Source organism: Psittacula echo (assembly GCF_963264785.1).
Source record: "Psittacula echo genome assembly, chromosome: 4".
In the NCBI taxonomy this organism is placed as follows: domain Eukaryota; kingdom Metazoa; phylum Chordata; class Aves; order Psittaciformes; family Psittacidae; genus Psittacula; species Psittacula echo.
The window spans coordinates 53,351,036-53,376,295 of NC_137738.1; the positions used below are offsets into that span (position 1 = coordinate 53,351,036).

General features: G+C 36.3%; 1 protein-coding gene across 1 annotated transcript in view; it reads left to right on the forward strand.

The window, feature by feature from the left end:
- Positions 1-2,793: 2,793 nt before the first annotated feature.
- Positions 2,794-25,260, forward strand: part of TRDN (triadin) — a gene marked incomplete at both ends in the record, with an annotated part of 198,036 nt that continues 175,569 nt past the window's right edge. Inside the window, 4 exons of the mRNA XM_080615893.1 lie at positions 2,794-2,998; positions 8,973-9,014; positions 15,566-15,703; positions 17,584-17,610. Coding sequence (XP_080472019.1) covers positions 2,794-2,998; positions 8,973-9,014; positions 15,566-15,703; positions 17,584-17,610 — 412 coding nt within the window. The remainder of the gene's footprint in view (positions 2,999-8,972; positions 9,015-15,565; positions 15,704-17,583; positions 17,611-25,260) is intronic.

Consider the following 25,260-nt stretch of genomic DNA (forward strand, 5'->3'; position numbering starts at 1 on the left):
TCTTAGCTTGACTTCTAGTTAATAGTTGTTCACTCTCACTTCAATGAATGTGATGGTGGTGATTTTGTTGTATAACATCCTGAGTTTTTAAGGAGAAATCTGTCACAGCTACATCAGCAGCCAAAAGCATTCAAAAGACAATCTTCCAAGATACTTGAGCTTTGTCTCTATAGCATTGCTCAGACTGATAAATTATGGGAAGCTGTTTTCTTTATCAAAGAAGGTATATATCAGTCTGAATTTGAAAAGTTAGGTATACTAAATAGGAAAGAACAATTTTTACATAGCAACAAATCTGGAGGAATTGTCCTTTTAATGGTAATTTTAAGTCTATATCTATATACACATGTAGAGTTTTAATTGCTTCTATATTATAACTGTGCAAATATCTGTCATTAGTATGTCCTTGGAGATGTGGTGTGGTAGTAATCAGATAGTCAAGATGAGACAATACCTTTCTATTCTCTCTTACATATCATAAACTCTGATATCCCCAAGAGAAAAAAAAATGCATAATGTGTCTTTTATGACCTGTTGCATGCACAAATTACTAGCATTTTGTATGCAGTAGAATAGCAAAATGCAGTTGATTTTGAATTTGACTTTTGGAATCAGATCTTTATTGCTAGTTGTCACTTGGCAGATTTTTCCTTCTGCTGTGAAATATTTGATCTAAAATTTATGTTTGAAGAAATGGAAATAGTGATGGTTTTATAATATTTTTTCTAAAAAAAAAGAGTATATAAATTCTATCCTAGTAGATAGACATTATTCATAAACAGAATAAACATTCTATAAATAAGACTAGATTTCAAATAAGTAACAAAAACATGTAATATGCCAATCTTGTTCTGCTTATACAACACTGCTGTGTAGCAGAACAGCTTTACAGGGCTTGAAGCAAGGCACTGATCAATGTCTAGATGCTTGTTCAGAAAGAAGCTTAAAAGGTAGAGCTAAGGGAAATACACACAAATTCAATGCACTATATAACAAACAAAAGAATTGTAGAATAGTTAGGGTTATGAATTTGAACACTCTATGGATATGACAGATTTAGAGTTAGGGAAGCTCTGATACCAGAATTGTCTTTCACAGTTCTACAGATAAATGTGAGATACATTAAAGTCATTTGAGTAGCACATTAGATTACTGTTCTCACTTTCTACAGAAAAACAATATTCGTTAGCATAAAGATTGGAAGACTTGTTATGCCTTTTGTTTGTCTGTTTTTTCTTTTTAGGAATTGATATACATACCTACTGGTAATGTCAAGGTAATATCAAAGAACTAATCCTTCCTTCATTCCTTTATTTAAGAATATCAATATAGTGATTCTCAAATAGAGGCTACATAGATGTTGTGATGGCAAATATCTGAAAGTCTTCAACAGCCTTGTACCTTAGCTCTAGTAATGGTTTCCAAATGAATATTTGCCATTTCTATGTGAAAATTGAAACAAAATCTGTTTATCTGTATATAAAGCAGGTCTGTTGCCTTCCTTACCTCATAATCCTAGAAAATTGTCATAATCCTAGAAAATTATCAGCTTTATAAGTTTTATCAGCTGTGACAGAAGATAGGTGATCTCAGTGCAAGAAGCAAAGGTATGAGCACAACAGGCAGCATCTGATTCCTTGAAATTTCACACCTCTGTTTTGGCAAGGGTACCTGAAATCACTGGTGTTAATTTAGGACAGTTGGTATCATCAACCAGACCAGGAATATATTTATTATATCTTTGAATACTTTAACATCAGCACACACGCATATATTGTAAACCTAATTAAGTATAGATGTTGGGCTCTTCTAGTTTTTGGCTGTGGAGTTACAGATGTTTTTACTACTGTTATTGTATAGACTGGAAAACAAATACCAACCATGATTCTTTAAGTCATCACTTTCTTTTGTGAAGAAGATTAATTTGCGAACTTTCAAATGTGGTCAGGTTTCCATAACCGTAATTTTGTCTTGTGTCTCAAATTAACTTTTCTTAATACTCCACGAAGAAGCAGATTAAGTCACTATTGTTAACTGTTCATTAAAGAGTTAATGCATGTCACCTCTTTTCTTAGCTAATGTATGTAAATACTCACCTTCCTACCAGCTTTCTAGCATAAACCTGTGCTTTCTGGAATTCAGTCTGCTTTGGCACTGTTATTCTTGTTTCTTAGGAGACTTTATCATTAAGTAAGAAATAACACAAATATATTTAAAAATCAACTACAAGCTGTTTGGCAACTTGTAAAGATACTGGACATGTAAATCATTTGTGTTCCTATTAGATAAAATGGAGTATATACGTTCCTATTGCTATTGATACGTGTCCTTGACAGCAGAATTCCAGGCCAAACCTCCAGTGGCATAGACACGTTAGCTCCATTACAGCCAATGGAAGTACACTTGATCACATCACCTGAGAATCTGGCCTACAGCCCATAACAAGACAGCCCTTTGGAGAGTAATAATATTTTATGCTTTCATCAATCACTCTCCCAGGTCTGTAACTATTCATGGCAGACTAAAAAATATCATATTATAATAAAAAAGGCTGGTCATGGCTGTTTCATTATAATTTCACTATTTCCAAAATTAACTTTACTAAAAGTGGCCCCAGTTCAGCAAAAACTCCTTCCAGAAAGCACAATTGTCTGCCTTTAATAATACAATATTAACATCAATGCTAAATATTCTGATTACAGATTGATTTCAGAACAACAATGATATTCTTGATTTTTAGGCTCCAAGTGTTACATTTTATCTTCCTCTGGTTTGTCTTTTTACCTAGGACATATGTCTACAACCACGACAATAATAGATGGTAAGAACGAATCTGTTCCTTCATCATCCATGAAAGTGGGCAAGAAATCTGTTACGGAGGACCTCGTGACAACATTCAGCTCACCAGCAGTATGGCTTCTTGTTGTTGCTCTGATTGTTACCTGGTCAGCAGTAGCTATTGTAATGTTTGACTTGGTGGATTACAAAGCCTTTGCAGGTAAAATTCAGCATATTCTGTTTGACATCGTGTATATTGAAATTAAAAAAAAATATTAAGGAGTATATATTATGTAAATATGCACATCCTTTACATTCTTGGAGACAGCACAGTGTCTCTGCTGAGTTTACTGAGAGAAGAGACACTATGAGAAAAGTCAGAACATACTAGTTTACACTTCATGCATTTTTATGATTTAAATATCTTCATTGCAGCTCAATGTCATCTTGGCAAATGTGTATATTGACAGAAATATAATATGTATATGAGCACGTATGGTCAGATTTCTGTTTTGCAATTTCTATATAAAAACATTTCAAAAAGAATAAAATAATTCACATTTTCTGAAATATATTTTTAAAACTTCATAGCTGCCTTGAGTATTCTGACATGCTTGTATAGCTCAGTGGCAAAAAAAGTGCAAAAGATAATTTCTAAACATGGTAAACCTAAATGCATCTTAAAAAACCATAAGCACAGCGTACCAGATTCTTAATATTAGCTAAGTCACACCCTTGTTTTCAATAAGGCCATAATTCTAGCCTAGTTTATGACTTGGCAAATTGACTGAAGATCAAGCTTTGGGGTACATATTGGTTACTGAAGGCAAAGATGAAAATGGAGTGAGTGGCTCAAGGAATATGATCATGGTTGACAAAAGAGAGGAAAGGAGTGGGGAAGAGAAATTACCTCACTGCTACTTGATTTTTATGCGTTGTATCTGGCAATGATATATAGTGAAAAGTAAAAAAAATTGACTACCTATGTTTTTAAAGGGTGCATAGTCTTTGGCAAGCCAAACTTCCGTGAGGTAAACAGACTGTAATGACTAGGAAACATGTATGTAAAACAGAAAACAAATGGTTATGGTTTTTTTTTGTTTGTTTGTTTGTTTGTTTGTTTGTTTGTTTTTTTTTTTTAATAAGAACTCCAGCTCTAAAGTTATCACATCTGTAACAATAATTTACTAGGAATTGAAATTCAAACTTCAGCCTTTTAATTCAAAACAAATTGAGTTGATGTATCAAAGTTAATTTCCTGGACTTTATTAGTTTACTGATAAATCCATAGAATTTTGTCCTGCTATATATCAATATTGATCTCAAGATTTACTTAAAATGGTTTTGAGACATAGATCTTGAAACAAACCAACCAATCCTGGATCAATGAGTGACACAGAAGCTTGAAATATGGAGAAAACATATCATAAACCTCTCAAAATTTTTTGCTTCTCATCTGTCTTCATTTTCAGAATGAAGTCACTTGAGTCTCAGCAAAATATAAAGTTATTTTTGAACAATCCTCCCAAAACAGGCATCAGATTTTAATTACGGCACCACATGCTTAATGCTACAACACCGATAAAAAGCAAGAGAGATACCACCATATTCTGCTTTTAATTTTCCATATGAACTATCAATCAATCAATCAATCAATCAAACTCTTAACATTTTTTCACTGAGTAGTCAAGAACCAGGTCACAAACTCTTAGAGTAAGCAATTCCTGAACTGGCTGTCAGCTCATACATGCTCAATACACTAGTCAGGGTACTGCTAAGCAATGAGAATCTGAATTTGTACTGGAGACTGTGGAAATTTTCTAAGCAGGTGGAAATCTGATGTTCATGTTGTATTGGTTAAATGAGTTTAAAACCCACAGGTGTTGATGGAAACTGATATTTTCAGACCAAGCTGTAGACATAAAATAATGTAAAATTTAATCTGCAGGGTGAGTTTGTACTTTGTGGAGACTTCTGTAAGACGATATTTTAGTATTTTGAGTTCATGAGTTTTTTTCTTTTCCTTCCCAAAGATATTTCTGTTCCTAAGTGATAAATTAAGCTACCTTTTAAATTGGGTCTTAATGGTGAAATGTTAAGAGGAGAAACTGCTGTGCTTCTCTAGACCAGAATTCATTAGACTGTCATTTGTATTTACATACAGACAACAATGGCTACACAGTTCTTATCATGACCCTTGCTTTTCTACTCCTGAGTTCTTACTCAGTCTGTTTTTTCCAGTTTAAACCCACTAATTTATAAAAAGTCCATGGACATAGCTGAAGATTTCACATAGGAGCACCTGTCAGGTGTTACGGACACTAAAATGATTTTCACCCTCTGAGAGTTTGGCCTTTTGTGTCCATTGAAGGTAATGCCATCTTTTCATATAGAAAGCAAAATCTGAAGTGTATTTTTTAAGGACTCATTAATTCTAAAACCAGTGAAATTTTCTCTTGGGTTTGATACTATCCTTTGAGCAACCAGACCTGCATTAAAAAAGGTGAATGATTATTTTCAGGACTGTAAGTTTAGTTTTGCAAGCATGATTAACATTAATCTCCTAGTTTTCAAATGTAAATGAAGGATACCAAAGAAATTATATTCAACTCTACATTTTTAATGTATTAAACACAGAACATTCAGTGTATTTTTCCTTAAAAACACTTTCATAAGTCAGTGCATTCAATTTCTTTCCCATTTCTTTAACTGAAGTTCAAGTTTAGAAAGTATGCATAGCATATGAATGAAGCAAACTGAGAGAGACAAACTTGCTCAGTCTAGAGAAGAGAAAACTGAGGGGTAACCTAGGAGCAGCCTGCAACTTTTTAAAGAGCAGTTACAGAGATGACAGGGGACTTCAACCTACAGGCTGTCACCAGAGACTTTCACTATATTTCTGTGCAAGAAATGGCTGTCTCCATAGCAGAGCTGCTAGTAGTGACTGTACTACACAAGACTGACTTCACCAGAAAACAGGAGGGGCTTGACACAGCAAACCAGGCTAGGAACCTTGTGTCTGAGGAATATACACAGTTTTGTTCCTCCTGATAACACTACAGAGCTGTTAGCATCTGGCCAATAAAGGAAGTAAATGCCCTAAATTATGAATTACTCAGATACACAGATATTCATGGAGCTAAGTAGAAACACAGATATTCATGGAGCTAAGTATTTATTAGCTTAATAGTTCAATTAGTCATTGAACTCAAGCATTGTTTTCTTATTTCAACAATCAACAATATTGCTCTCATTACCTTAAAGGGAGTTAATTCAAAATAGACATAAAGCATAAGTACATATATTTTAGGTCTTATGTATTCTTTTAATTTATCAGTATAAACTTCAAGCTGCTTCTATGATTAGAGTGCCAAACCATAGATTTTTCTTCTTGATTACTATGGTTTTACATTCTTTCAGAAGTAAACTATAAAGCTTGGAAATTTTGACAGTTTATATAAGGTGAAATTTGTACCAGAAGTAACTATATGAAAATGAGGTATTTGTTTTCATTGTAAAATAGATGTGCTAAATTACTTTGGGGGGGGGGCCTGCTCTCTATTTGGTATTTGAAAAGAAGCTGTTAGAACTGAAGTAAGATAAGGTATTAGGTGGCTGAAGTTAGATTACATGAATTCAAGCTCCACTCATAGAAAGATTTAAGGTATATTTTGTGTAATTTTACACATCCAGAACATGCTGACTGTAAATTCCGTAGTACTCTGCAGTATTTAGGAGGTGTTGATCATGGTGTAAAATATTGCAGGAGGACCCTGTGTTATGGGTTGTATGTGTAAAGTGAGGCCTCCTTGGTGTTTATGTGTCAGTTTGCTCAGAGGTTAGAACAGAGATGGGACGTGCAAGTCAGCTTTGGCAGTGGATTTCGAGGAAATCATGAGACAAGAGTTAGATCAGTGCTGAAAGATTTGCCTTTGTTCTATCTACCCAGAAAGAAATTAAATTTTACAGTGTTTCACTTCATTATGTTCATTCTTTTGAGGAAAGAAATGAAAGCTTGCATTCCTACCATGTTGTATTGTGCAACTATAAACATGACTGAAATATTTCTAATGTGGTAGGAAGGTGACATGCATTACAGAAGTCTGAGATAAGAAACTAGGAATCTCATGAAGCATGTAGTGTGTATGAATAAGTAGCATTGGAAGATCTCTTATACATTCTCAGTGCTTTCAGAAATGCAGAAAATGATTCATTTTGGTTTGAAGTGAGCTTTGCAACAGTTTGTTATTACTACCATCCTTTGTGTTTAGAAAATGCACCTTAATTGGTTTCGTAATTCAGGAATATATTTCATGCATTTCTTGTACACATAACTGGATTATATATTTTAATTGGTAAATGTAACTAAATAATTTATTTCAATCCTGAAGATTGATTGCCCAGGAATCCACGTTTGCTAATGGGCTAATAAAGTGTTCAGAATTCTCTGCCATCTCTGTGACCAATTACAGATAATTAACACAGCCCTAATTTCAGATCCAGAGCTTTCAATATTCAGAGTAAATTGATAGTGATTTAGCCAGTCACCTGAAGGCCAAACTAAATCAAATCTAATAAAACTCACTAAATATATAAAACCCAAGCCTATCCACAAAATAACCTAAGTGAAATTAGCAGACACAGCATGGTGAACTTGCCATTTTGTGGTAACTGCTTTCTTAAAAGAAAAAGGAGCAGATTCTTTGTGGTGGATAATTCCTTTTGTTTAGCTGTAAAGAGGCTTCTTAGAGACCTGTAATGAAGGCAGATCTCTATGGAGACAATGACTGTCAGTGACAGAAGAGAAGTGGAAGTCAGAAAAATATAGCTATTTTACTGATTTTTATTTTTATTTTTTTGTGAGATAATTATTAGGAATGTATGCATCCATTTTTCTTCCAGAGTGTCATCACTATGTGGTCTTTCTCTTGAACTCATAGTCACTGGAAACTTTTAACAACTGCAAAAATAAGATGGTACTTATACTATCGTATTTGTAATTGTATATCCAAAACCTGATATTACCTTTGCACTTATACAGGAGAAAGAATAAACTTCCAGCTTAGTTTAAAGCACCAGCAAACTTAATGGAACAAGTAATCTTGTCTCTTGGTTAAAGAAGTGTTTCAAAGTCTCACCAATTTGAAATAATTGGTAAAAAAGGCGTTGACCCTTACTGTGCTTACCTTGGAATTTAACAAAACAGTGCTATAATCTTTTGAAATACAATTTTTACTGTATTTAAAGTAGTCAATCCATAGCATGAATAAACAGCTTATCTGTTGCAAAGTTCTTAATGAGATTTTTAATTGAATTATATGGTACTTCAAATAATGCACTCAAACCTACAAAACAATTTGGTTTTCACTGTCTTCCATAATGATAAAACCAATTAAAGGGATTTAAACCCTATTCTAGTTTAAAGAAGGGCTGCCCAGATGACATCTTATTTCCCGTGTTTCACGCTACAGTAAATCTCACAACTGTGTTAAACCCCTAGAAAATTAAATTATGGTGGAAAGAATGACAGTCTATGAAGTACTGCAGTGCTGCAAGTACTGTGTTCATCCCAAATGGTCTAGCATATATAAGATGATAAACTGTGATAGATCAAACTTCATGAGGTCACGAAGTTGAAAATATGAAATTTCACAAACTGTCTTAATAAATAGGGAAGGATCTGAGAAGAGAAAGGTCTTGTATGTTTAAATGCACATCATGGGATACAAAACACAACCCAAATTTATGGTCCATAATGGTATCTGTGAAATTTCTAATTTAAACAAACAAAACCAGTAATTCATTTCAGTAACAATTGCAATAGTGTAATTCTTTGGTTACTTGCTGTTGAAGAAACCTAAATAATTCAACTAAAATCCACTGTATGTAATGTATTCTTTTTCAGCAGTAGAATATGTTTGTAGTTTGTGAAAGTACCTGTGCCTTATTTAGCCATGTTTTACATTGCTCTCTTACTATATTATTTCACATCTACAGTGCATTGTTTTCTTTGTAATGAACTCCAATTTCTGCTTCATAACAGCAGACTCACAGAAATGAAATAATTCCTCACTTCACTTCTTAACTGCTTCCTTTAGTCAAGTGACAGCTGAGGATGTTCATTATCACTAACAGTGTTTCTTCCTTTTTTTCATTGGCCTTTCTGGGTTTCATCCTGTTGCCATCTGCTATAGCCACCTATTCACAACATTGTGATGATCCCTGTTTACCACCTGGTAAAGACTTTCTGCCTGCAGTGCTCTCAATATGTGTGTGTGCGTGCAGTCTGATAGACAGCAATAACAAAGCATGGGCACTAGCAGAGTGCCAGGATGTGGTAGCACTGTTTCTCCACTAACCCCAACGCTGGGGCTGCAAAGTTCTTTGCGATAGCCTCCTTCCCATTTTCATACATGCTTGAAATAGATCTGTCAGCTAAGAGACGCCCTCAATCAGGAGACTCCCAGGAAACAGTGACAAGCTGAGAGATATTCAATTTACCCTCCTAACTGCTGTTTAAAAAATGCCATTGTACAATTTTTTAACAGCAATGCTTTTTTAATCTAAAGTTAAGACCTGTGTTCTTAGAGAACTGAATGCTTACAATGATGAAAAATAAATCTTCAAATTATTTTAGATAAAATGTCTCCCTGTTTCAGAAAACACAACCTAATTAGGGTCTGATTCATCAAACCACAGTCTTTGAGCTGATTTCAAATCAAGCCATATACAAAAATGTGTGACTATATCAAAAATACCTGGTATTACCTGATAGATTCTGACACTTTGTGAATTTCTAAGTTTGGCAACTAGATTCTAATTATAGCTACTTTGTTCTCATTTGGCTGATATTAGAAAGAGACAGAGAAGATTTACACTACAAACTGCAGTCTTCATATTTATGATTTAAGTACCTATATAATGGAAATTACTGGGTAATATTGAGTCTGAGGGGGATTTGGTATAGTTTTTATACTTACAATTCAATACGATTAATTTGCTATATTTATACTTACAATTCAATGATATTCACTAGAGTTTGTCCTGCACATTAGTGTCATAAGCATGCCAGATGTTAGTATATGAAATAGGCAGATAATAGTTAAGGACAACTATGTTGGTAAACTGCAATATTAATAATGGAAGACTTTATGTATCTATTGAGTTTTGTATGTTATTACTCTTCAGAGGATCACAGAGTAGAAACAAGATGCTACTACTAATAACAAATATTAAAAATACATAAACTTTCAAATTAAAATACAGGTCTCTCTATAACAGAATATTTTACTAAAATCGGATGTTTTATTATCACAAACTAGTGTTGGGCTTTTGTATTTTATCAAACATGACAGAAATTCTCTGTCTTCATCAGCTGTACCTTGTCAATATCAATGTATTGGATTATATCTCATAGATCAGTCTTTACACCAGATAATTACCATAATTTATAATTTAATTGCATTCAATTCACTGGAGACAAAATAGGTAATTGATGAAAATCTAACAATTATTAAGTAATTCAGTGTAATTCATTATACCCCCCTCCCCCAAACTTTTAAAAGAGGTTGAACTCTGAGTATGTATTTAACTATTTGACAAGCAAAACAGATTGATAGGAGACTACAATCTTGGCAGAGTTATTAAGACAGGAATAAGGACTAAAGTGATTTACACAGGTAAATCAATTAGTCACCTTTTGTTGTGCACTTCACAGGAATAAATGACACAAACCATGAAACACAACCAAATTTGCTTGAGGTACTACCATGTAATTAATCAATTCCTATTTCCAAAAGCCACTGATAAAGGACCCATTATCAGTCCTGATGAAAAAAAGGTTTCTTCTGTTCACAAAATACCTCAATTTTACTGAAGTTGAAGGGACTTTGTCAGTTTACAAAAATTGTCTTATGTCTCAAGAATGTACCTACTGCTGATTGAAGGACTTTTGAAATCTGCCATTGTTTGATTTCATAAAGCTGTGTTAAGTGTGAGTTGTTAATTACTATAAAAGGAGTTAATTCTGTTTTCAAATCAATTGAAGTTAAAATTGTGATCCAAGCAGAGTTCAGAACTGAAGAAATTACTTGGTTAGAATTCTTGTTGTCACATTTTAAATAAAAATTATTGTTTCTGAACCAATAATGCTGGAGAACTAAAAAGAATTGTAGCAGTTTAATTTTGATGTAATGATCATGAAAGCCAGTTTCAAAATACATAGGGAGTTTTCATAAATATTTAATACCTACAAAACATCTGAAAGCCTTTCTTGAAGAAGTTTTAACCAAATTTGCATATGTTTCATAAAGAAAATTCAAACAAGCTTCAAAATTTTCTTACAGATGTCTATAACAGGTAACATTCCTAACAAAATTCAATTGAGTTTTCCTACAGCAAAGTTTTTCAAAAGGTAGTATACAAAGTAAGTCACTCAGTTTGGTGCGGATTCTTTCTCTGTAGCTTTAACTTTACCAAATTTCAGCATTTAACAAAAAGCCTTTGAGAAAAGAATTGGGGGGGGGGGGGAAGAGCAAAACTTAATTACTCTCATAGCAGTGAAAGTGCCAGCAAAGTAATGCTGAATTTTTACTGCTCTTTTTACTGAAAAACATCTTATACTGTACCAAGTAATAAAAAACATAACAAAACAAAATGTCATAGTAATTCATTGTTGGTGGTACCAGTGTTGGTTTGAAATGCAAATGGTTTATCAAGGTGTATAGTCATATCAATTATGATAGCAAAGATACAAATCTAATTGCTTAGCCAAAAAGTGTACAGTGAAAAGGATTCAAATATGAAACAGCACCACTAATAGGATCTATGTCACATACCTCAGTCACAGGAAAATGAACTGTCATATCTGTGCTAATTTTTCAGGTCTCCTTTCCTTCCTAGTCAATGGAAAGGAACAGACATCTTTGGAAATTAATTCATATAACCCTAAAAAATATGTCAGAGGAAAGCGAGACTGGACTTCTGAAGGTCACAGTATGTCTTTCTGCATTGGTTTTTAAGGGAGTCTAGAAACCACTAGGGAAACATCTGGCTTTAAGGTACCTCTGGCAGATAGATAAGATAATCTGAATTTAAGTGCGATTAAATCAAATTACATACTGACAAAAAAAATTCTTCAATATTAATTGCATGTTTCATCCCTGAGTTTAACCTGCTGTGCAATCATCTACTTCCTTTCCTTCCTTCCTCCTTCAACAGACATTTAGTATTTTTCTATTGCATTATCTAAGAGGAACTGGCTCAGCCCTTATTTCCAAGTTCAGCAAAAGGTAGAACTTTACAGCCTGTATCTATCTATCTGAGAAATAGTCTACATTCATAAATGCTGTTTACAGTTTAAATTCAAGATCCTGCCCTTTCTACTCCCAGCACAAAAGATGATATATGAGATTAAATATATAATATATATATCGCACATTGTATACCATGTACAAAATATTAATTGGAGTTTATAATTATATGTTAGAAACAAATGTTATGTTACATACTATGTAACACATTCTCACAAGAGAAGTATATTGTTAACTTAGTTTTACAATAAATGGTGTTCTGAGATCTGCCAAGAAATGAAAAGTCAGAGAGAAGGCAGTTAATCCAGTCTGACTGTGTGGAATCCAAGGATATTCTAAAGAAATTTACCATACTGTACCCTTTCTGGACATCTGTAAATTAAAAAAAATCTAAATTACATCCAAACAGCAAGCTTAAACTTTGTTCACTCTTGAAGCAAGAGTATGCAAATCCTCTGAAAATAGTTATCTTTCTTTGCATGTGTGTGAAGTAACATCTTTCTCTCTACTTGTTGCATCCTGAATTGCTTTATTTCCTTTGTTTCTTGTGTGTTTTGTTCTACTAGGAAAAGAATCTGCTATTGTCAAAGTTTTGGGGAGAGCTAAAAGCATGGATTTGACCAGTAATAATTTTCACTTCAGCATTACCTGGTGTGATGTTCTTAAGCATTTTAGGACACATTGTTACTGTTGCCACTACTTTTTAAAAATTTAGGAAATACAACTGAAGTCAGAAGATCTATGCACAAGGAGACAACTTTCCAGGCCCGTGCGTTAAATTGCAAGTGGATCTTACAGTATCTGTTTGCATGCAAAATTTAATTTTGCAAATACCACTCCAGTGTCCTCTACCCAGCCCCCAGTTTCCAAAACTTTCTATGTTAAGCAGGATTTGCAACTTGGGCCTGTTAGTGTAAGCGTAGCTGGAGAATTTTTCCTCTGGACACTTATAATTTCTAATCCCTTTTCATAGTTTGCTATGAAGATGTCATGAATTAAAGACCAGGATATGATGTTGAGGGCTCTGATTCACCAGCAAAGATGTCTTGCCTTGGGGTAGTTGGAATAATTTCCTCTGCTCTTGATCTTGCTCTTTTCTGAGCATTTCCTTTGCCTGCCCAGGGGGGACAGCTCTGCTACCTGTGAAGAGGTTCTTGAACTGCTAGTTGATAGACCAGTATATTAAAATAAATTGACACCAATTCTTGACTAGTTTACAGCTGTAGTCCCTGCAGCTCTAAAAGCCTGTGGCTGTAAAAGCAACTGAGCCATCCCTAAGCAGCCAGTGGGTAAAGGGTAGGTAGATAGACAGAGTGGAAATCAAGGCAGCTGTCCGAAATTAAACCATTCGTGCTTGTGAATCAAACCCTTGGTTATGCTAAGATCTCTCTGGTAATGTCCATTCTATTAGTCCCCTTGGCTTCCTTAGCACCTCTAGATTAGAATAAAATGCAAACGACATCAGGGGTCAGGTTTCAGATTTACTTTTAATAACCTAAATATAAGTATTAATTCTCCCTGTAAACAGTTCAGAAAAGTATTTCTGGCAAATCAGTTTAAAAAAATAAAATTTCTACATCTCAATGCATGAGGCCAATGAAAATAAAATGCCTTATGAAAAGCAAAGTGCACATGCCCTGTTATACTACTCAACCATTCTGAATACAATAGTGCAAACAATAGTAGATTAAATTAAGAGATCACACATATTTCTTTGTAATTATGTCATTTCATCATGACACTTGATTGATTTTTTTTGATGTGCCTAATTGTTTAGTAGACTATATCTATATAATACAACCTTCAAGAAAACATTAATAAAAATATTTCTTTGGTATACACCATTACTAAACAGATGCAAAACAATAGAAAGTCAGACTGATCTTTTGTGCTTCAGATTAACTAATTAGAGGTAAATGGAATTATTTAGTGATACATTCGTATTTCAAATAAAGTTACTTGTATATTTCATTGTAGCACTTTTAGAAAATAACTGTTCATACTGCTGCCATTAAAGAAATTGCTTCAAGCCTGCACTTTGCCTGTCCTTGTAACCTGCAAGTCCATGTAAGAATACTTCTGATTACTGCTAAGATTTGGCTTGTGAGTCAGAACACTGCAACCAGAAGTAGTTCTGGAGAGACTTGTGTTTAACTTCCTACTAAAACATTTGCATACAGAAAGATAGTGGTAAACAGAGATACAGCTGCCATCTTACTACTGAGCATGCACTTCTATTGAAATGCCTAGAAACAAGATGAGATGAATGATTCAGATCACATTTGTGATTTTTGTGATTGCCTACATTTGTGGGAAACCTTCACACAGATAGGGCAATCATTCAGTCTGCCTTTTAAAGCACAGTGAACAGTAACATGAACTGAGTGAGAGTTGTCCTTTTTCCTAAGCAGTGTTTGGTACAGATTTCAAGAAAATAAAAGTTTGCTGAACAGAAAGGTCAGAAGATATACTCTGTCAGAGGCTGGAAAGTCCCTCTGGAACATGGTAGGGAGAAATTTGGTGAAATCACAACTGGAAAAGCCTTCAAGGGAATGTTGGTACTACCCACTGATGGTTGCTCTCCTTGGGTGTGGATACAGTAGGGAGCAGGGGCCTTACTTCCGTTACCCTTACTTCCATACACCCACAAAGGTGGAGCACCTAAAACCTCACAGCTTCCTTGTTTGCCATCTTACTTACCTGCAGCAGCAGTAGGACCAGACCTTGGTTAAATATGCAGATGTGCAAAATATGCATGAAAGAAACCTTAGAAGAGTTGTAAGAAAGAGAAGAACCACATATGCAGTAGTACGTGTTTGAAAGTAGCTGACTCTGTGTCACATTGGATTTGTATTCCACTTTATTCCGGACTGAGGTTTATCTTAGCTTGATTATACACAGCTTTCTTCTTCCCATCCTTCACATGTACTTCATGGCAATGATACGACCCATCTGTGTGATTAGCCAGGTCATTGTGGTTAGCAATTTCATCAGACAGGACTTGTGTAAAGGAGGAGGCTCAAGGGGACATGAGAAATGAGGAGTGGGACACAGACTGCAGCGAATCCTAAACAGTCCTCAAGAGGCAGATGGCCTGAGCCAGAGGAAAAAACCGGGCTGAAAGGAAGAGATTATCTAAATGGATGAATAAGAGGTAGAATCAAATCTATATTTATAATTTGCCCAACCAAGCCCCATAAGAAGAGCCAGAACTTGGAGTGCAGTGTCAGCTCAAATTTTCCACTGGGTCCCTAATCATTCTGAAAAAAGCAAATACAGTAGGATGCAGTTTATACCAGTCCTGGACAAGAAGAAGAGCCATCCTCAAATAATAATAATTAACATTCATGATCTTTGTTTCTGTTAAAGGAGATAGTATAAGTAGTCCTGTATAAAATGAAGGTGAACTTTAATCACTGAAGGAGTATTTTTTTTTTTTTTTTTCAAATGGCTTTTGTTTTAAACTCTGCACTCAGGAAGATCTGTTCACAAGCTCAGCACAGAACCACTGAGAATCATTCATGAGACATTGGAAGAATCCAGTGATTGGCTTTATGGCTTTTTTTCTTTACTGTCTGACATCGTATGGAGTGATGATGATGACAGTGATGAAGGTATTTGTAATGTAAAGACTTCTGTAACTGCTCTAACTGCTGTTTTACATGCATTATATTGGCTTACTCAGCTTTTAACCTCACAGACAAGAAGGTCAAACAAAAAGAAAAGTGAACATTGTTGCTAATAAAGCATCTACTGGCTATTCCAATCAGTAAATTGGTCTCTTTGTTGGCTTTCATTTCATGTTTAATGTACCATTACAGGAAAGCTGTCAGAATTAAATATTACCATTAGTACATCTTGAAGTAAAGAGCACTAATTTATACATACTTCAAAGCCACAACCAAAATATGCATCAGGATATTGCTTCAGAGAATGGCAATAGCTACTTTCTTTTAATTGGCAAGAATTTAAAGAACCCAGATAAACATACAAGATAGACCAAGAAACTTACAACTTTTTACTTTGATATATTTATAACCCAAGGATATACTGAATAAAAAAAAGAAAGAAAAAATAGCATTTTGACTGAAGTGACCAGATTTTGAATGGCATATTGCAAATAATTCGGTTTACTAGAAGATATGTTTCTGCATTATAGTAACATTCTTCATCTGATATCATCTGATAAATGAATGTAAATTGCCAACCTTTCAAATTTGGAAATAACTAGCCTTCTGTCATAAACAAAGTAGCTCCCTGGTATAAGCAGAGCAGTAGTGGATCGTCAAGTCATGTCGTATTGGTCATTTTGACGAGCAATGAGTGTAGGAGACACATCTTCATTTCATGGTAGTTTATTTTATATTCTATTTGGCTATACCAGAACATAGCTTAAAAGCACATGTACTGAACATGACTTTTGCCAGTTTGTTCATAAACTTCAGATATTATCAAATTTCTACCTTTTAAATGTGTGCATGAGCTTTTTATATTAGCACCATAAATGAATACTAATAGATAGGCTGCTACATGTAAGCCTATGAACTGGGCATCCTATTCTGAGATATGATTTGTAGCTAGCAGAAAGCCAGTCTCTCATACTGCTGAGAAGCAGAAAAGGTGAAATATGGAGAACTTGCTAAAATTTGAACAGTGTTCATTTTTATCATTTAATAGCTCTCAAAGAACCAGCAAACTTTCAAATACTCCAGTGGATAAGTGCTAATGCAAGTAGGAAAGGTCATAAAATACCTAACATACCAAAATTCGAGATATGAATGCTCAGAGTGTTTGAAAACCTCAGTCCTACCAGCCTTTGGCCCAAGTGGAATTTCGTCAGTATCTGCAAGGAGCGTGAAAAGACAGCAGGCAACTTACTGCATTATATTATAAAAAGCAAGTTCATGTGAACTCTCTGCCCGCTGTTCACTGGAGTCAGTGAAGCTGAGGCTGCACACTTGCCACAGTCATTCAGGCTAACTCCTTTAAATTTCATGTTCTGCATGGAGGTGGAATAACACACTGCAGCTCATATTTCCACTGAAATTAATTTTTTGCCTTGGATTTCACTGGAAGAGATGCTAGATTTACAACCTTGCTAACATGCATCTACATTTTATCATTTGGATCTAAAATGGAAACACTGACTGGACTTTTCCTTAAAACAGGGAAACATGCATAAAATCAAGCAAATTGTAAATTGTAGTCACAAGTTAACATTCAGAAGCACACAGATTTTGACGTTTCCTTGGTTACTACTGCACATTGAATTTATCTACCCTAAACCCAGGAAAACCTCTATGGTGAGATACATTATGAATAATCCAAAATCTCAGAATAGAGTGCTTGTCATTTATCATATAAAGAATAGTTCGTTGTTCTTTTTTTTTTTTTTTTACTAAAATGAGCCAACATGAGAAAAAAATGTGATTTTTTTTTTTTTTAATGATGATGATGTCTGTTCTCTGACATTTGTTCTTTTCTCTTGCCTTAGGTGAAGTGGAACCTTCCCTGACAAAAGGTTGGTCACTAGTTTTACTCTAGAGGGTGAATATTTTGCAACCGTTATAAGAATTAACTAATATATTTGTGATATAGATCCTGTCATTAGTTACATGTCAGTCTACTAACCTTCTAAGTTTTTAAAAACTTGTTAAATGAGAAACTCTAGTAATAATACTAGCTGTACTGTTTTCTGCTGTGTGAGAATTCTTGATTGTTTCATTATTATCCAGAAAATCTGAAAAATGTTCATTAAAAAAGTAGAATTGCAGAATATTGTCTGTAGCCCTGCCCTACATGTGGGATTCTTATTAATGCCGATATGAGTTACATGTATGTCTGGATTAAAATAATGTTTAGAAATAATAATATAGAAAGGATATTTGGTGGGAAATAAAGGCGAGATGTCATAAAAGCATTTTACCTTGTGCCAACACAGAAACCTAAAATAAGAACTAAAACAAGAACTGCAGAATCCGTTGAAAAATTTACTTAGTTATCATTGAATTTTTTAAAGCAGACAAATAGAGCGAGTAGAATTTACAATATGCGTCTTTTCAGACATTAAAATTGTTATGTTGAAACATAAAACTTAAGCTCAACTTTTATTAAGTAAAATGAAAATGTATTAAAAAGCTTGAGATATTGGTGATAGGATGCAAAGCTTTTCAAAACCAAGGTATTTTTATTTCTCCAAATTGAGCAAAGCTTGAGAATAGCAAGATGTGTAACCAGCCGTATGGGACCTGAAATCGGTATCCATCAAATTCTCAGTAGGTAAATGCCTGTATTGAAGAATCTATCACCCCAACTGGTGATGAGATTACAATCTAGTTTTCTCTGAAGTTAATTGGAACTGGATCAGGCTTCTGTTTAATGAAACATTTTGTCAGTCTCAACAGAGAATCCAAAGAATTAATGGGTTTGAAGACCAGGGCCATGCATGTTTCTATGGATGATCCTTCATGTTAGGCCTCAAGACAATTTATAATCAGTGCAGGAGAACATTCCATCTCTTTATTTCACCAGCAAGAATCACAAAAGGTTCAGCATTGCTCTGTCTCTTCTCCAAAACAGAGAAACACGTTAATTTTGCAGTGGGTGTAAAGAGTCTAAAGATGTAGCGCATTGTTAGCAGGGATGCTGGGTACATGGGCAGAAGGTGTCTATTCACCTCGTGCCACTGTAGCTGACCAGGCCGTGAGTACTGTGGGATACTTCACTGCTTGGAAGGCTTAATCCATACAAATATTCTGGACAATACCATGTTCAGCATTGCAATGCCTGCTTCTTTGGAAACCAGTGACTTACCTTACACTTTGCGTTGGCACACTAGGCAATAGAATAGAATCCAGCTGGAAACTGCTTCAATTAGTCAGTTGGAAGAGATAAGGTGAATGTTCAGGCCTAAAAGTCCTCCATCTGAGAAGCTGAGTACTTAATTGGCAGCTTGAAATGTTTTCCCGAGTATTCAAATTTCTCAGACCTGCTCTGGAGATATGCATATGCATGAGAAAGTCTTCTATCTTTGGTGTGAATAAAATGGACAGGGAGCTGGTAATTCCTTTGGAGTTACTATCTTACAGGGTAACTCAGCCACATGGATGTGAAAAGGCTCAAATTCAAATATATTTCATGGGCAGTAAAATAGATTTTGAGTGGGTTTCTCTACTTCCTGGACTTGCACTCAAGGTTTTTCTCTTTAGCTTTCAGGGGACAAGGAGTCCCATCCTTACCTCTCTGCAAAAAGCTGTTTCTTGACTAGGGCTGATGAATAAAGGGGTCTAAGACCCTTTCTGGGTATAGCCATAAGCTTTTACGTGCCAACATCCTCAAATAACCTGTCATAATCTCCAGACAACTGGAGGTGTCCATTTCATGCTAGCAGCTAAGACTTGTCCTTGATAATATGTGATTTTGTCACTTCTTTTTTTCTGGGCTACAGAAATACAACGTATGTGGCCTGAAGCCACCAGTCCCTTAGACATGCCAGTGCAGATGTTGTGCATATCTGCTGAGTGACAGACAGCTCTGAGCTCCTCAGAGCTGTTACTGTCTCTCTTTGCAGGCTTCTCTTGAAATTGTATAAACAACAAGGAGCTGAATTTCCTGGGTCTAAGGCTATACAGAAGTCTTCTGAGAACTCTGTGATGAAGTCTAGTCAACAGCTTTTCTGCTTAGGCACAGTGAAGTTAACTCCCAGGGCTAAAGCTCATGGGGTGCAGAAGGCAGTCCTGGGAGGTGAAGGCTCACACAAGCTCGTGCAAGTAGGACATGCTTGTGGCATTTGAATATCCTAAACAAAAAGATTACCCAGACTGTGCAGAACACTAGTGCTTTCTCCAGAAGATGAACGGTTTAATGGTTTGCGCTTATTTACAGAAATCATCTCTCAAATTTCACTCTGGAAATGTACATTATAGTTGCTGTGCCTGATTTTTAAGTATTTGTATCGGATCCAATCCACAGTTATTGTGGTACCCATGAATAGGATGAAAGTTTTTGAAAAATCTCCATAGCCAGTTTTTGTGTACGGCCAAGACTTCACTCTTTTGCTTTGCTGACTAGGAGATATTATGAATGCTACAATGTTAGCACAAAATTTATTTTAAAATGGAATATAGTAACTGAAAAATTAAGAAGTCACAATACAACTACATATTGGAAAAATTTCAAGGGGAGTAGTAAGGACACTGTAGGGATGAAGGAAGAAAAGTGTAATGATAATTACAAAGATATTTATCTTTAATTGTTGGAAAAGACTGAACATTTGATATTGTCTGGGGAAAAAAAAAAGTATTCTTTGGTGGAGGTAGTAAAAGAATATCCTGTAGAGGACTTTGCAGTCTTTAACAATGGGCATTCTTAACATGCTAAAACTGCAAAGCATTTTTACAAAAGATATTGAGAAGCTTAATAACCGTTTCTTGCAGGCTTAATAAGCTGTTGGCTTTATTTATTTCTATAACAATTTTTATGACTGATAGTCTAGTTCATTTTTTCAGGGTTAGTTTTATATTTAGAGACAAATTCAATTATTTGACAGCTATATGTTTCCTTATATTTTGGTCCCTTTCACCAGAAATTATTTGTATACAAAAAAAGATAAATATCATTTTTGATGGACATTCCTGATATCAGTTGCAAGTTTGCAGAAGAGTTGAGAAACTTGGTGCACAAAATAATGATCCGTAAAATATAAGCAAGTGCAGACACTTCAGCATTGTCATCTATGGCTAATAATGTAATTATTAAACTATTCTGGAACTTCACGCCAGTTTACATATGGGTACCTGAGAATTTAAAATCTGAACATGGATTCCGCATTTAGGTAGCCAGGATACACCTGGAAAACACTACACACATAACAGTGAGGGTTTTTTGTATGTTAAAGTCAACGCATTCTGGCTGAGAAACGTGAATCTGATATGTGGTCTTATGAGTAGGTTGCTGGAAACCTTTGGGAAATATTCTAAGGTCAGAATTGTTTTTTTTTTACTCTATTATTCAAAGATTAAGACATTGCTCTTGTAAGACATCCTTCCTTGATTTTATATTTTTGCTTAGATTAAATCCTCTCTCTGTCTTTCTCTCTCTAGCACTCCTCCCTTTCACACACACAAACACACGAGTAGGTCACTATGTAAGTAATTTTCATTTCAATAAATACAATTAACTTAGAAAGCACAGTAAGAAATTAACCACCTTCATGATACTGTTAACCACGTCTGTCTTACTGAATAGTATTTTATCGGCATGAAATTATTCTATATCAAAAATAAAAAGAAAGAATTTCCTTGAAGTAGAGATGGATTGCTAAATTTCTATGAGTTAGGTTATGTATGAGGTAGAAAGATGTATGAAATAGTTATATGAAATGATCTTATTTTTTTTATTTGGCTATAAATTTTTTGGGTTTTTTTTTAGAAAAATGCAGTTTAAAAAATCATAGATTAAAACAAGAAACCACAAAACCCCAGAAATTTCTGTTAAAGCTTGCAAGAAATTTTGTTAATTATGAACGAGCTGTTCAGCGAAGCACCCTATTTTTCTGTTTTCAGTCTTCTGTTTATTCAACACAACAGCACAAACTATTTATTTGTTCAGATCTGAATATTAATCTTCACTAACAACAACCACCAAAATGCTCCCAAAAGGAAAGATTCTGAGACCAGACCATTTCTCACATCTCCTTTTAAGAGTAATCAAACAGACTTCTATGACAGCTTTGCCTTGGAAAGGGGAGAGGTAGGAACCATCTGCTTAGATAGCCTACATGTTAAACTGGTGTCGTGGTTTAAGCCCCGGCTGTAAATTAGAACCACGCAGTCTACCTCCCCCCCCCCCCACTCCCCAGAGGGATGGGGAGGAGAATCGAAAGAATGTAACTCCCACGGGTTGAGATAAGAACAGTCCAGTAACTCAGGTATAACACAAATCACTACTGCTGCCACCAATAATAATAATGATAAGGGAAATAACAAGGGAAGAAAATATGATACCGCTCGCCGGAAAAGAGCCCGACCGAAAAGAGGACGTGCCCTTCCGGGTAGCTCCCAGTTACATCCCCGGGCATGACGTGCTGTGGTATGGAATACCTCTTTGGCTAGTTTGGGTCAGGTGTCCTGTCCCTGCTTCCTCCCGGCCCCTCCTCCTCCCTGGCAGAGCATGAGACTCACAAAGTCCTTGGTCAGTCTAAACATCAGTTGTTATCAGCTCTTCCCAGGCCAAAAGTCAAAAACACAGTGCTGCAACAGCTACTAAGAAGGAGAAAAACTGACTGCTACTGCTGAACCCAGGACAGTATCCACCCCTTATTCCATACCATTCACGTCATGCTCAGATCCCACATTTTCCATATACCCTCACTCTCATTTCAGTGCACTGTTATCTTAGTGCACGGACCAATTCCTATAAAGCTACTGAGTCCGTTCGGTTCATGATGTTGGGCTCCATCTCTTGTAACAGTCTTTCAGAGCAGGAGAAGCTGTGTGCAGTGTTGGATCGTTGTCTGCTGATGCTTTCCCACAATACGGCAGGATCCATCAGTAAACAAGGCATACTGCTTTTCACTTTCTGATAGTTTATTATATGGTGGGGCCTCTTCAGCACGCATCACCTCCTCCTCTGGTGACATTCCAAAATCTTTGCCCTCTGACCAGTCCATGATGACTTCTAGAATGCCTGGACGACTGGGATTTCCTATTCGAGCTCGTTGTGTAATTAGTGCAGCCCATTTACTCCATGTCGCATCGGTTGCATGATGTGTAGAGGAGACCCTGCCTTTGAACATCCAGCCCAGAACAGGCAACCGGGGTGCCAGGAGGAGCTGTGCTTCAGTGCCAATCACCTCCGAAGCAGCTCGAACCCCTTCATAGGCTGCCAGTATCTCTTTCTCAGTTGGGGTATAGCTGGCCTCAGATCCTTTGTATCCCCGACTCCAAAAGCCGAGGGGTCGACCTCGAGTCTCCCCTGGAGCTTTCTGCCAGAGGCTCCAGGTAGGACCATTCTCCCCAGCTGCGGTGTACAGTACATTTTTCACATCTGGCCCAGTTCGGACTGGTCCAAGGGCTACTGCATGAACTATCTCACGTTTAATTTGCTCAAAGGCTTGTTGTTGCTCAGGGCCCCATTTAAAATCGTTCTTCTTCCGGGTCACATGATAGAGAGGGCTTACAATCGAACTGTAATTTGGGATGTGCATTCTCCAGAACCCCACAGCACCCAAGAAAGCTTGTGTTTCTTTCCTATTAGTTGGTGGAGACATTGCTGTTATTTTGTTGATCACATCTGTAGGGATCTGGCGACGTCCATCTTGCCATTTTATTCCCAAAAACTGAATCTCCTGTGCAGGTCCCTTGACCTTACTCCGTTTTATGGCAAAACCAGCTTTCAGCAGGATTTGGATTATTTCCCTCCCTTTCTCAAAGACTTCTTCCGCTGTATCACCCCACACAATAATGTCATCAATGTACTGCAGGTGTTCTGGAGCTTGCCCCTGTTCCAGTGCATTCTGGATCAGACCATGGCAAATGGTAGGGCTGTGTTTCCACCCCTGGGGCAGTCGGTTCCAAGTGTACTGGACGCCCCTCCAAGTAAAAGCAAACTGTGGCCTGCACTCTGCTGCCAAAGGAATTGAGAAGAATGCATTGGCAATATCAGTCGTGGCATACCACTTGGCTGCCTTTGACTCCAGTTCATACTGAAGGTCTAGCATGTCCGGTACAGCAGCACTCAATGGTGGTGTGACTTCATTCAGGCCACGATAGTCTACTGTTAGTCTCCACTCTCCGTTAGACTTTCGCACTGGCCATATGGGGCTATTAAAGGGTGAGCGGGTCCTGCTGATCACTCCCTGACTCTCCAGACTACGGATCAGTTTATGGATTAGATAATCTTGCATGTGATCTACTCCGGTTCTATCACCCAAATTATAGAACCATGAGGCCACCTGTCGTTATCTCAACCCTTCGTGCCCCACGTTGGGCGCCAAAAAGAACTGTCGTGGTTTAAGCCCCGGCTGTAAATTAGAACCACGCAGTCTACCTCCCCCCCCCCCCACTCCCCAGAGGGATGGGGAGGAGAATCGAAAGAATGTAACTCCCACGGGTTGAGATAAGAACAGTCCAGTAACTCAGGTATAACACAAATCACTACTGCTGCCACCAATAATAATAATGATAAGGGAAATAACAAGGGAAGAAAATATGATACCGCTCGCCGGAAAAGAGCCCGACCGAAAAGAGGACGTGCCCTTCCGGGTAGCTCCCAGTTACATCCCCGGGCATGACGTGCTGTGGTATGGAATACCTCTTTGGCTAGTTTGGGTCAGGTGTCCTGTCCCTGCTTCCTCCCGGCCCCTCCTCCTCCCTGGCAGAGCATGAGACTCACAAAGTCCTTGGTCAGTCTAAACATCAGTTGTTATCAGCTCTTCCCAGGCCAAAAGTCAAAAACACAGTGCTGCAACAGCTACTAAGAAGGAGAAAAACTGACTGCTACTGCTGAACCCAGGACAACTGGGTTTGAAAGTGTTTTTTAGCCTGTAAATGCCTGAAAAGAACTGGCTTGGGTATTTGGATAGGGTAGTTAAAAACATACAAATATTTGAGGTCTTGCAATTTATAATGTGTGTCAGATTGTTTCTATCTTTTAAGTATATAAGAACAGTTATGTAGGATCAGACCAAAAGTCAAACTCACCCAGCGGTTGGGACAGAAGCCCAGATTCTTACATATAAAATTCTTTGCTGCAAGGGTTTTCTAAAGTTTAAAATAACTATAAGCTATAAATAAATATTTCTTATAGCTGATCTCAGAAGAATACCTGGAAAAAATCACATTGCTAGCTAAAATTGTAATGATATTTCTGGGCAGAATACTGAAATTAGAGCATTATCTTTTATAATTTAGAAGTCTTTTTGCTATACAGTAACAAATCTGGAAAAATAAAACAAGTGGGTTTTCTGGAGGTAATATTCATGGTCATAAAACAGTTTTCAAACAAAAAATTCACTAGAGAAAAGAAGTTCAGAATACCAAAAATGCAACCTAAAAACTGAGTTGCCAATATGGTTGTTATATGTGTCTTAGAAATTAATTATGCAGTTCCATTCACCCCTAAAGTATATATCTATTTGCACTGGCAATGCCTTCTGAATTCAGTTTCTTTT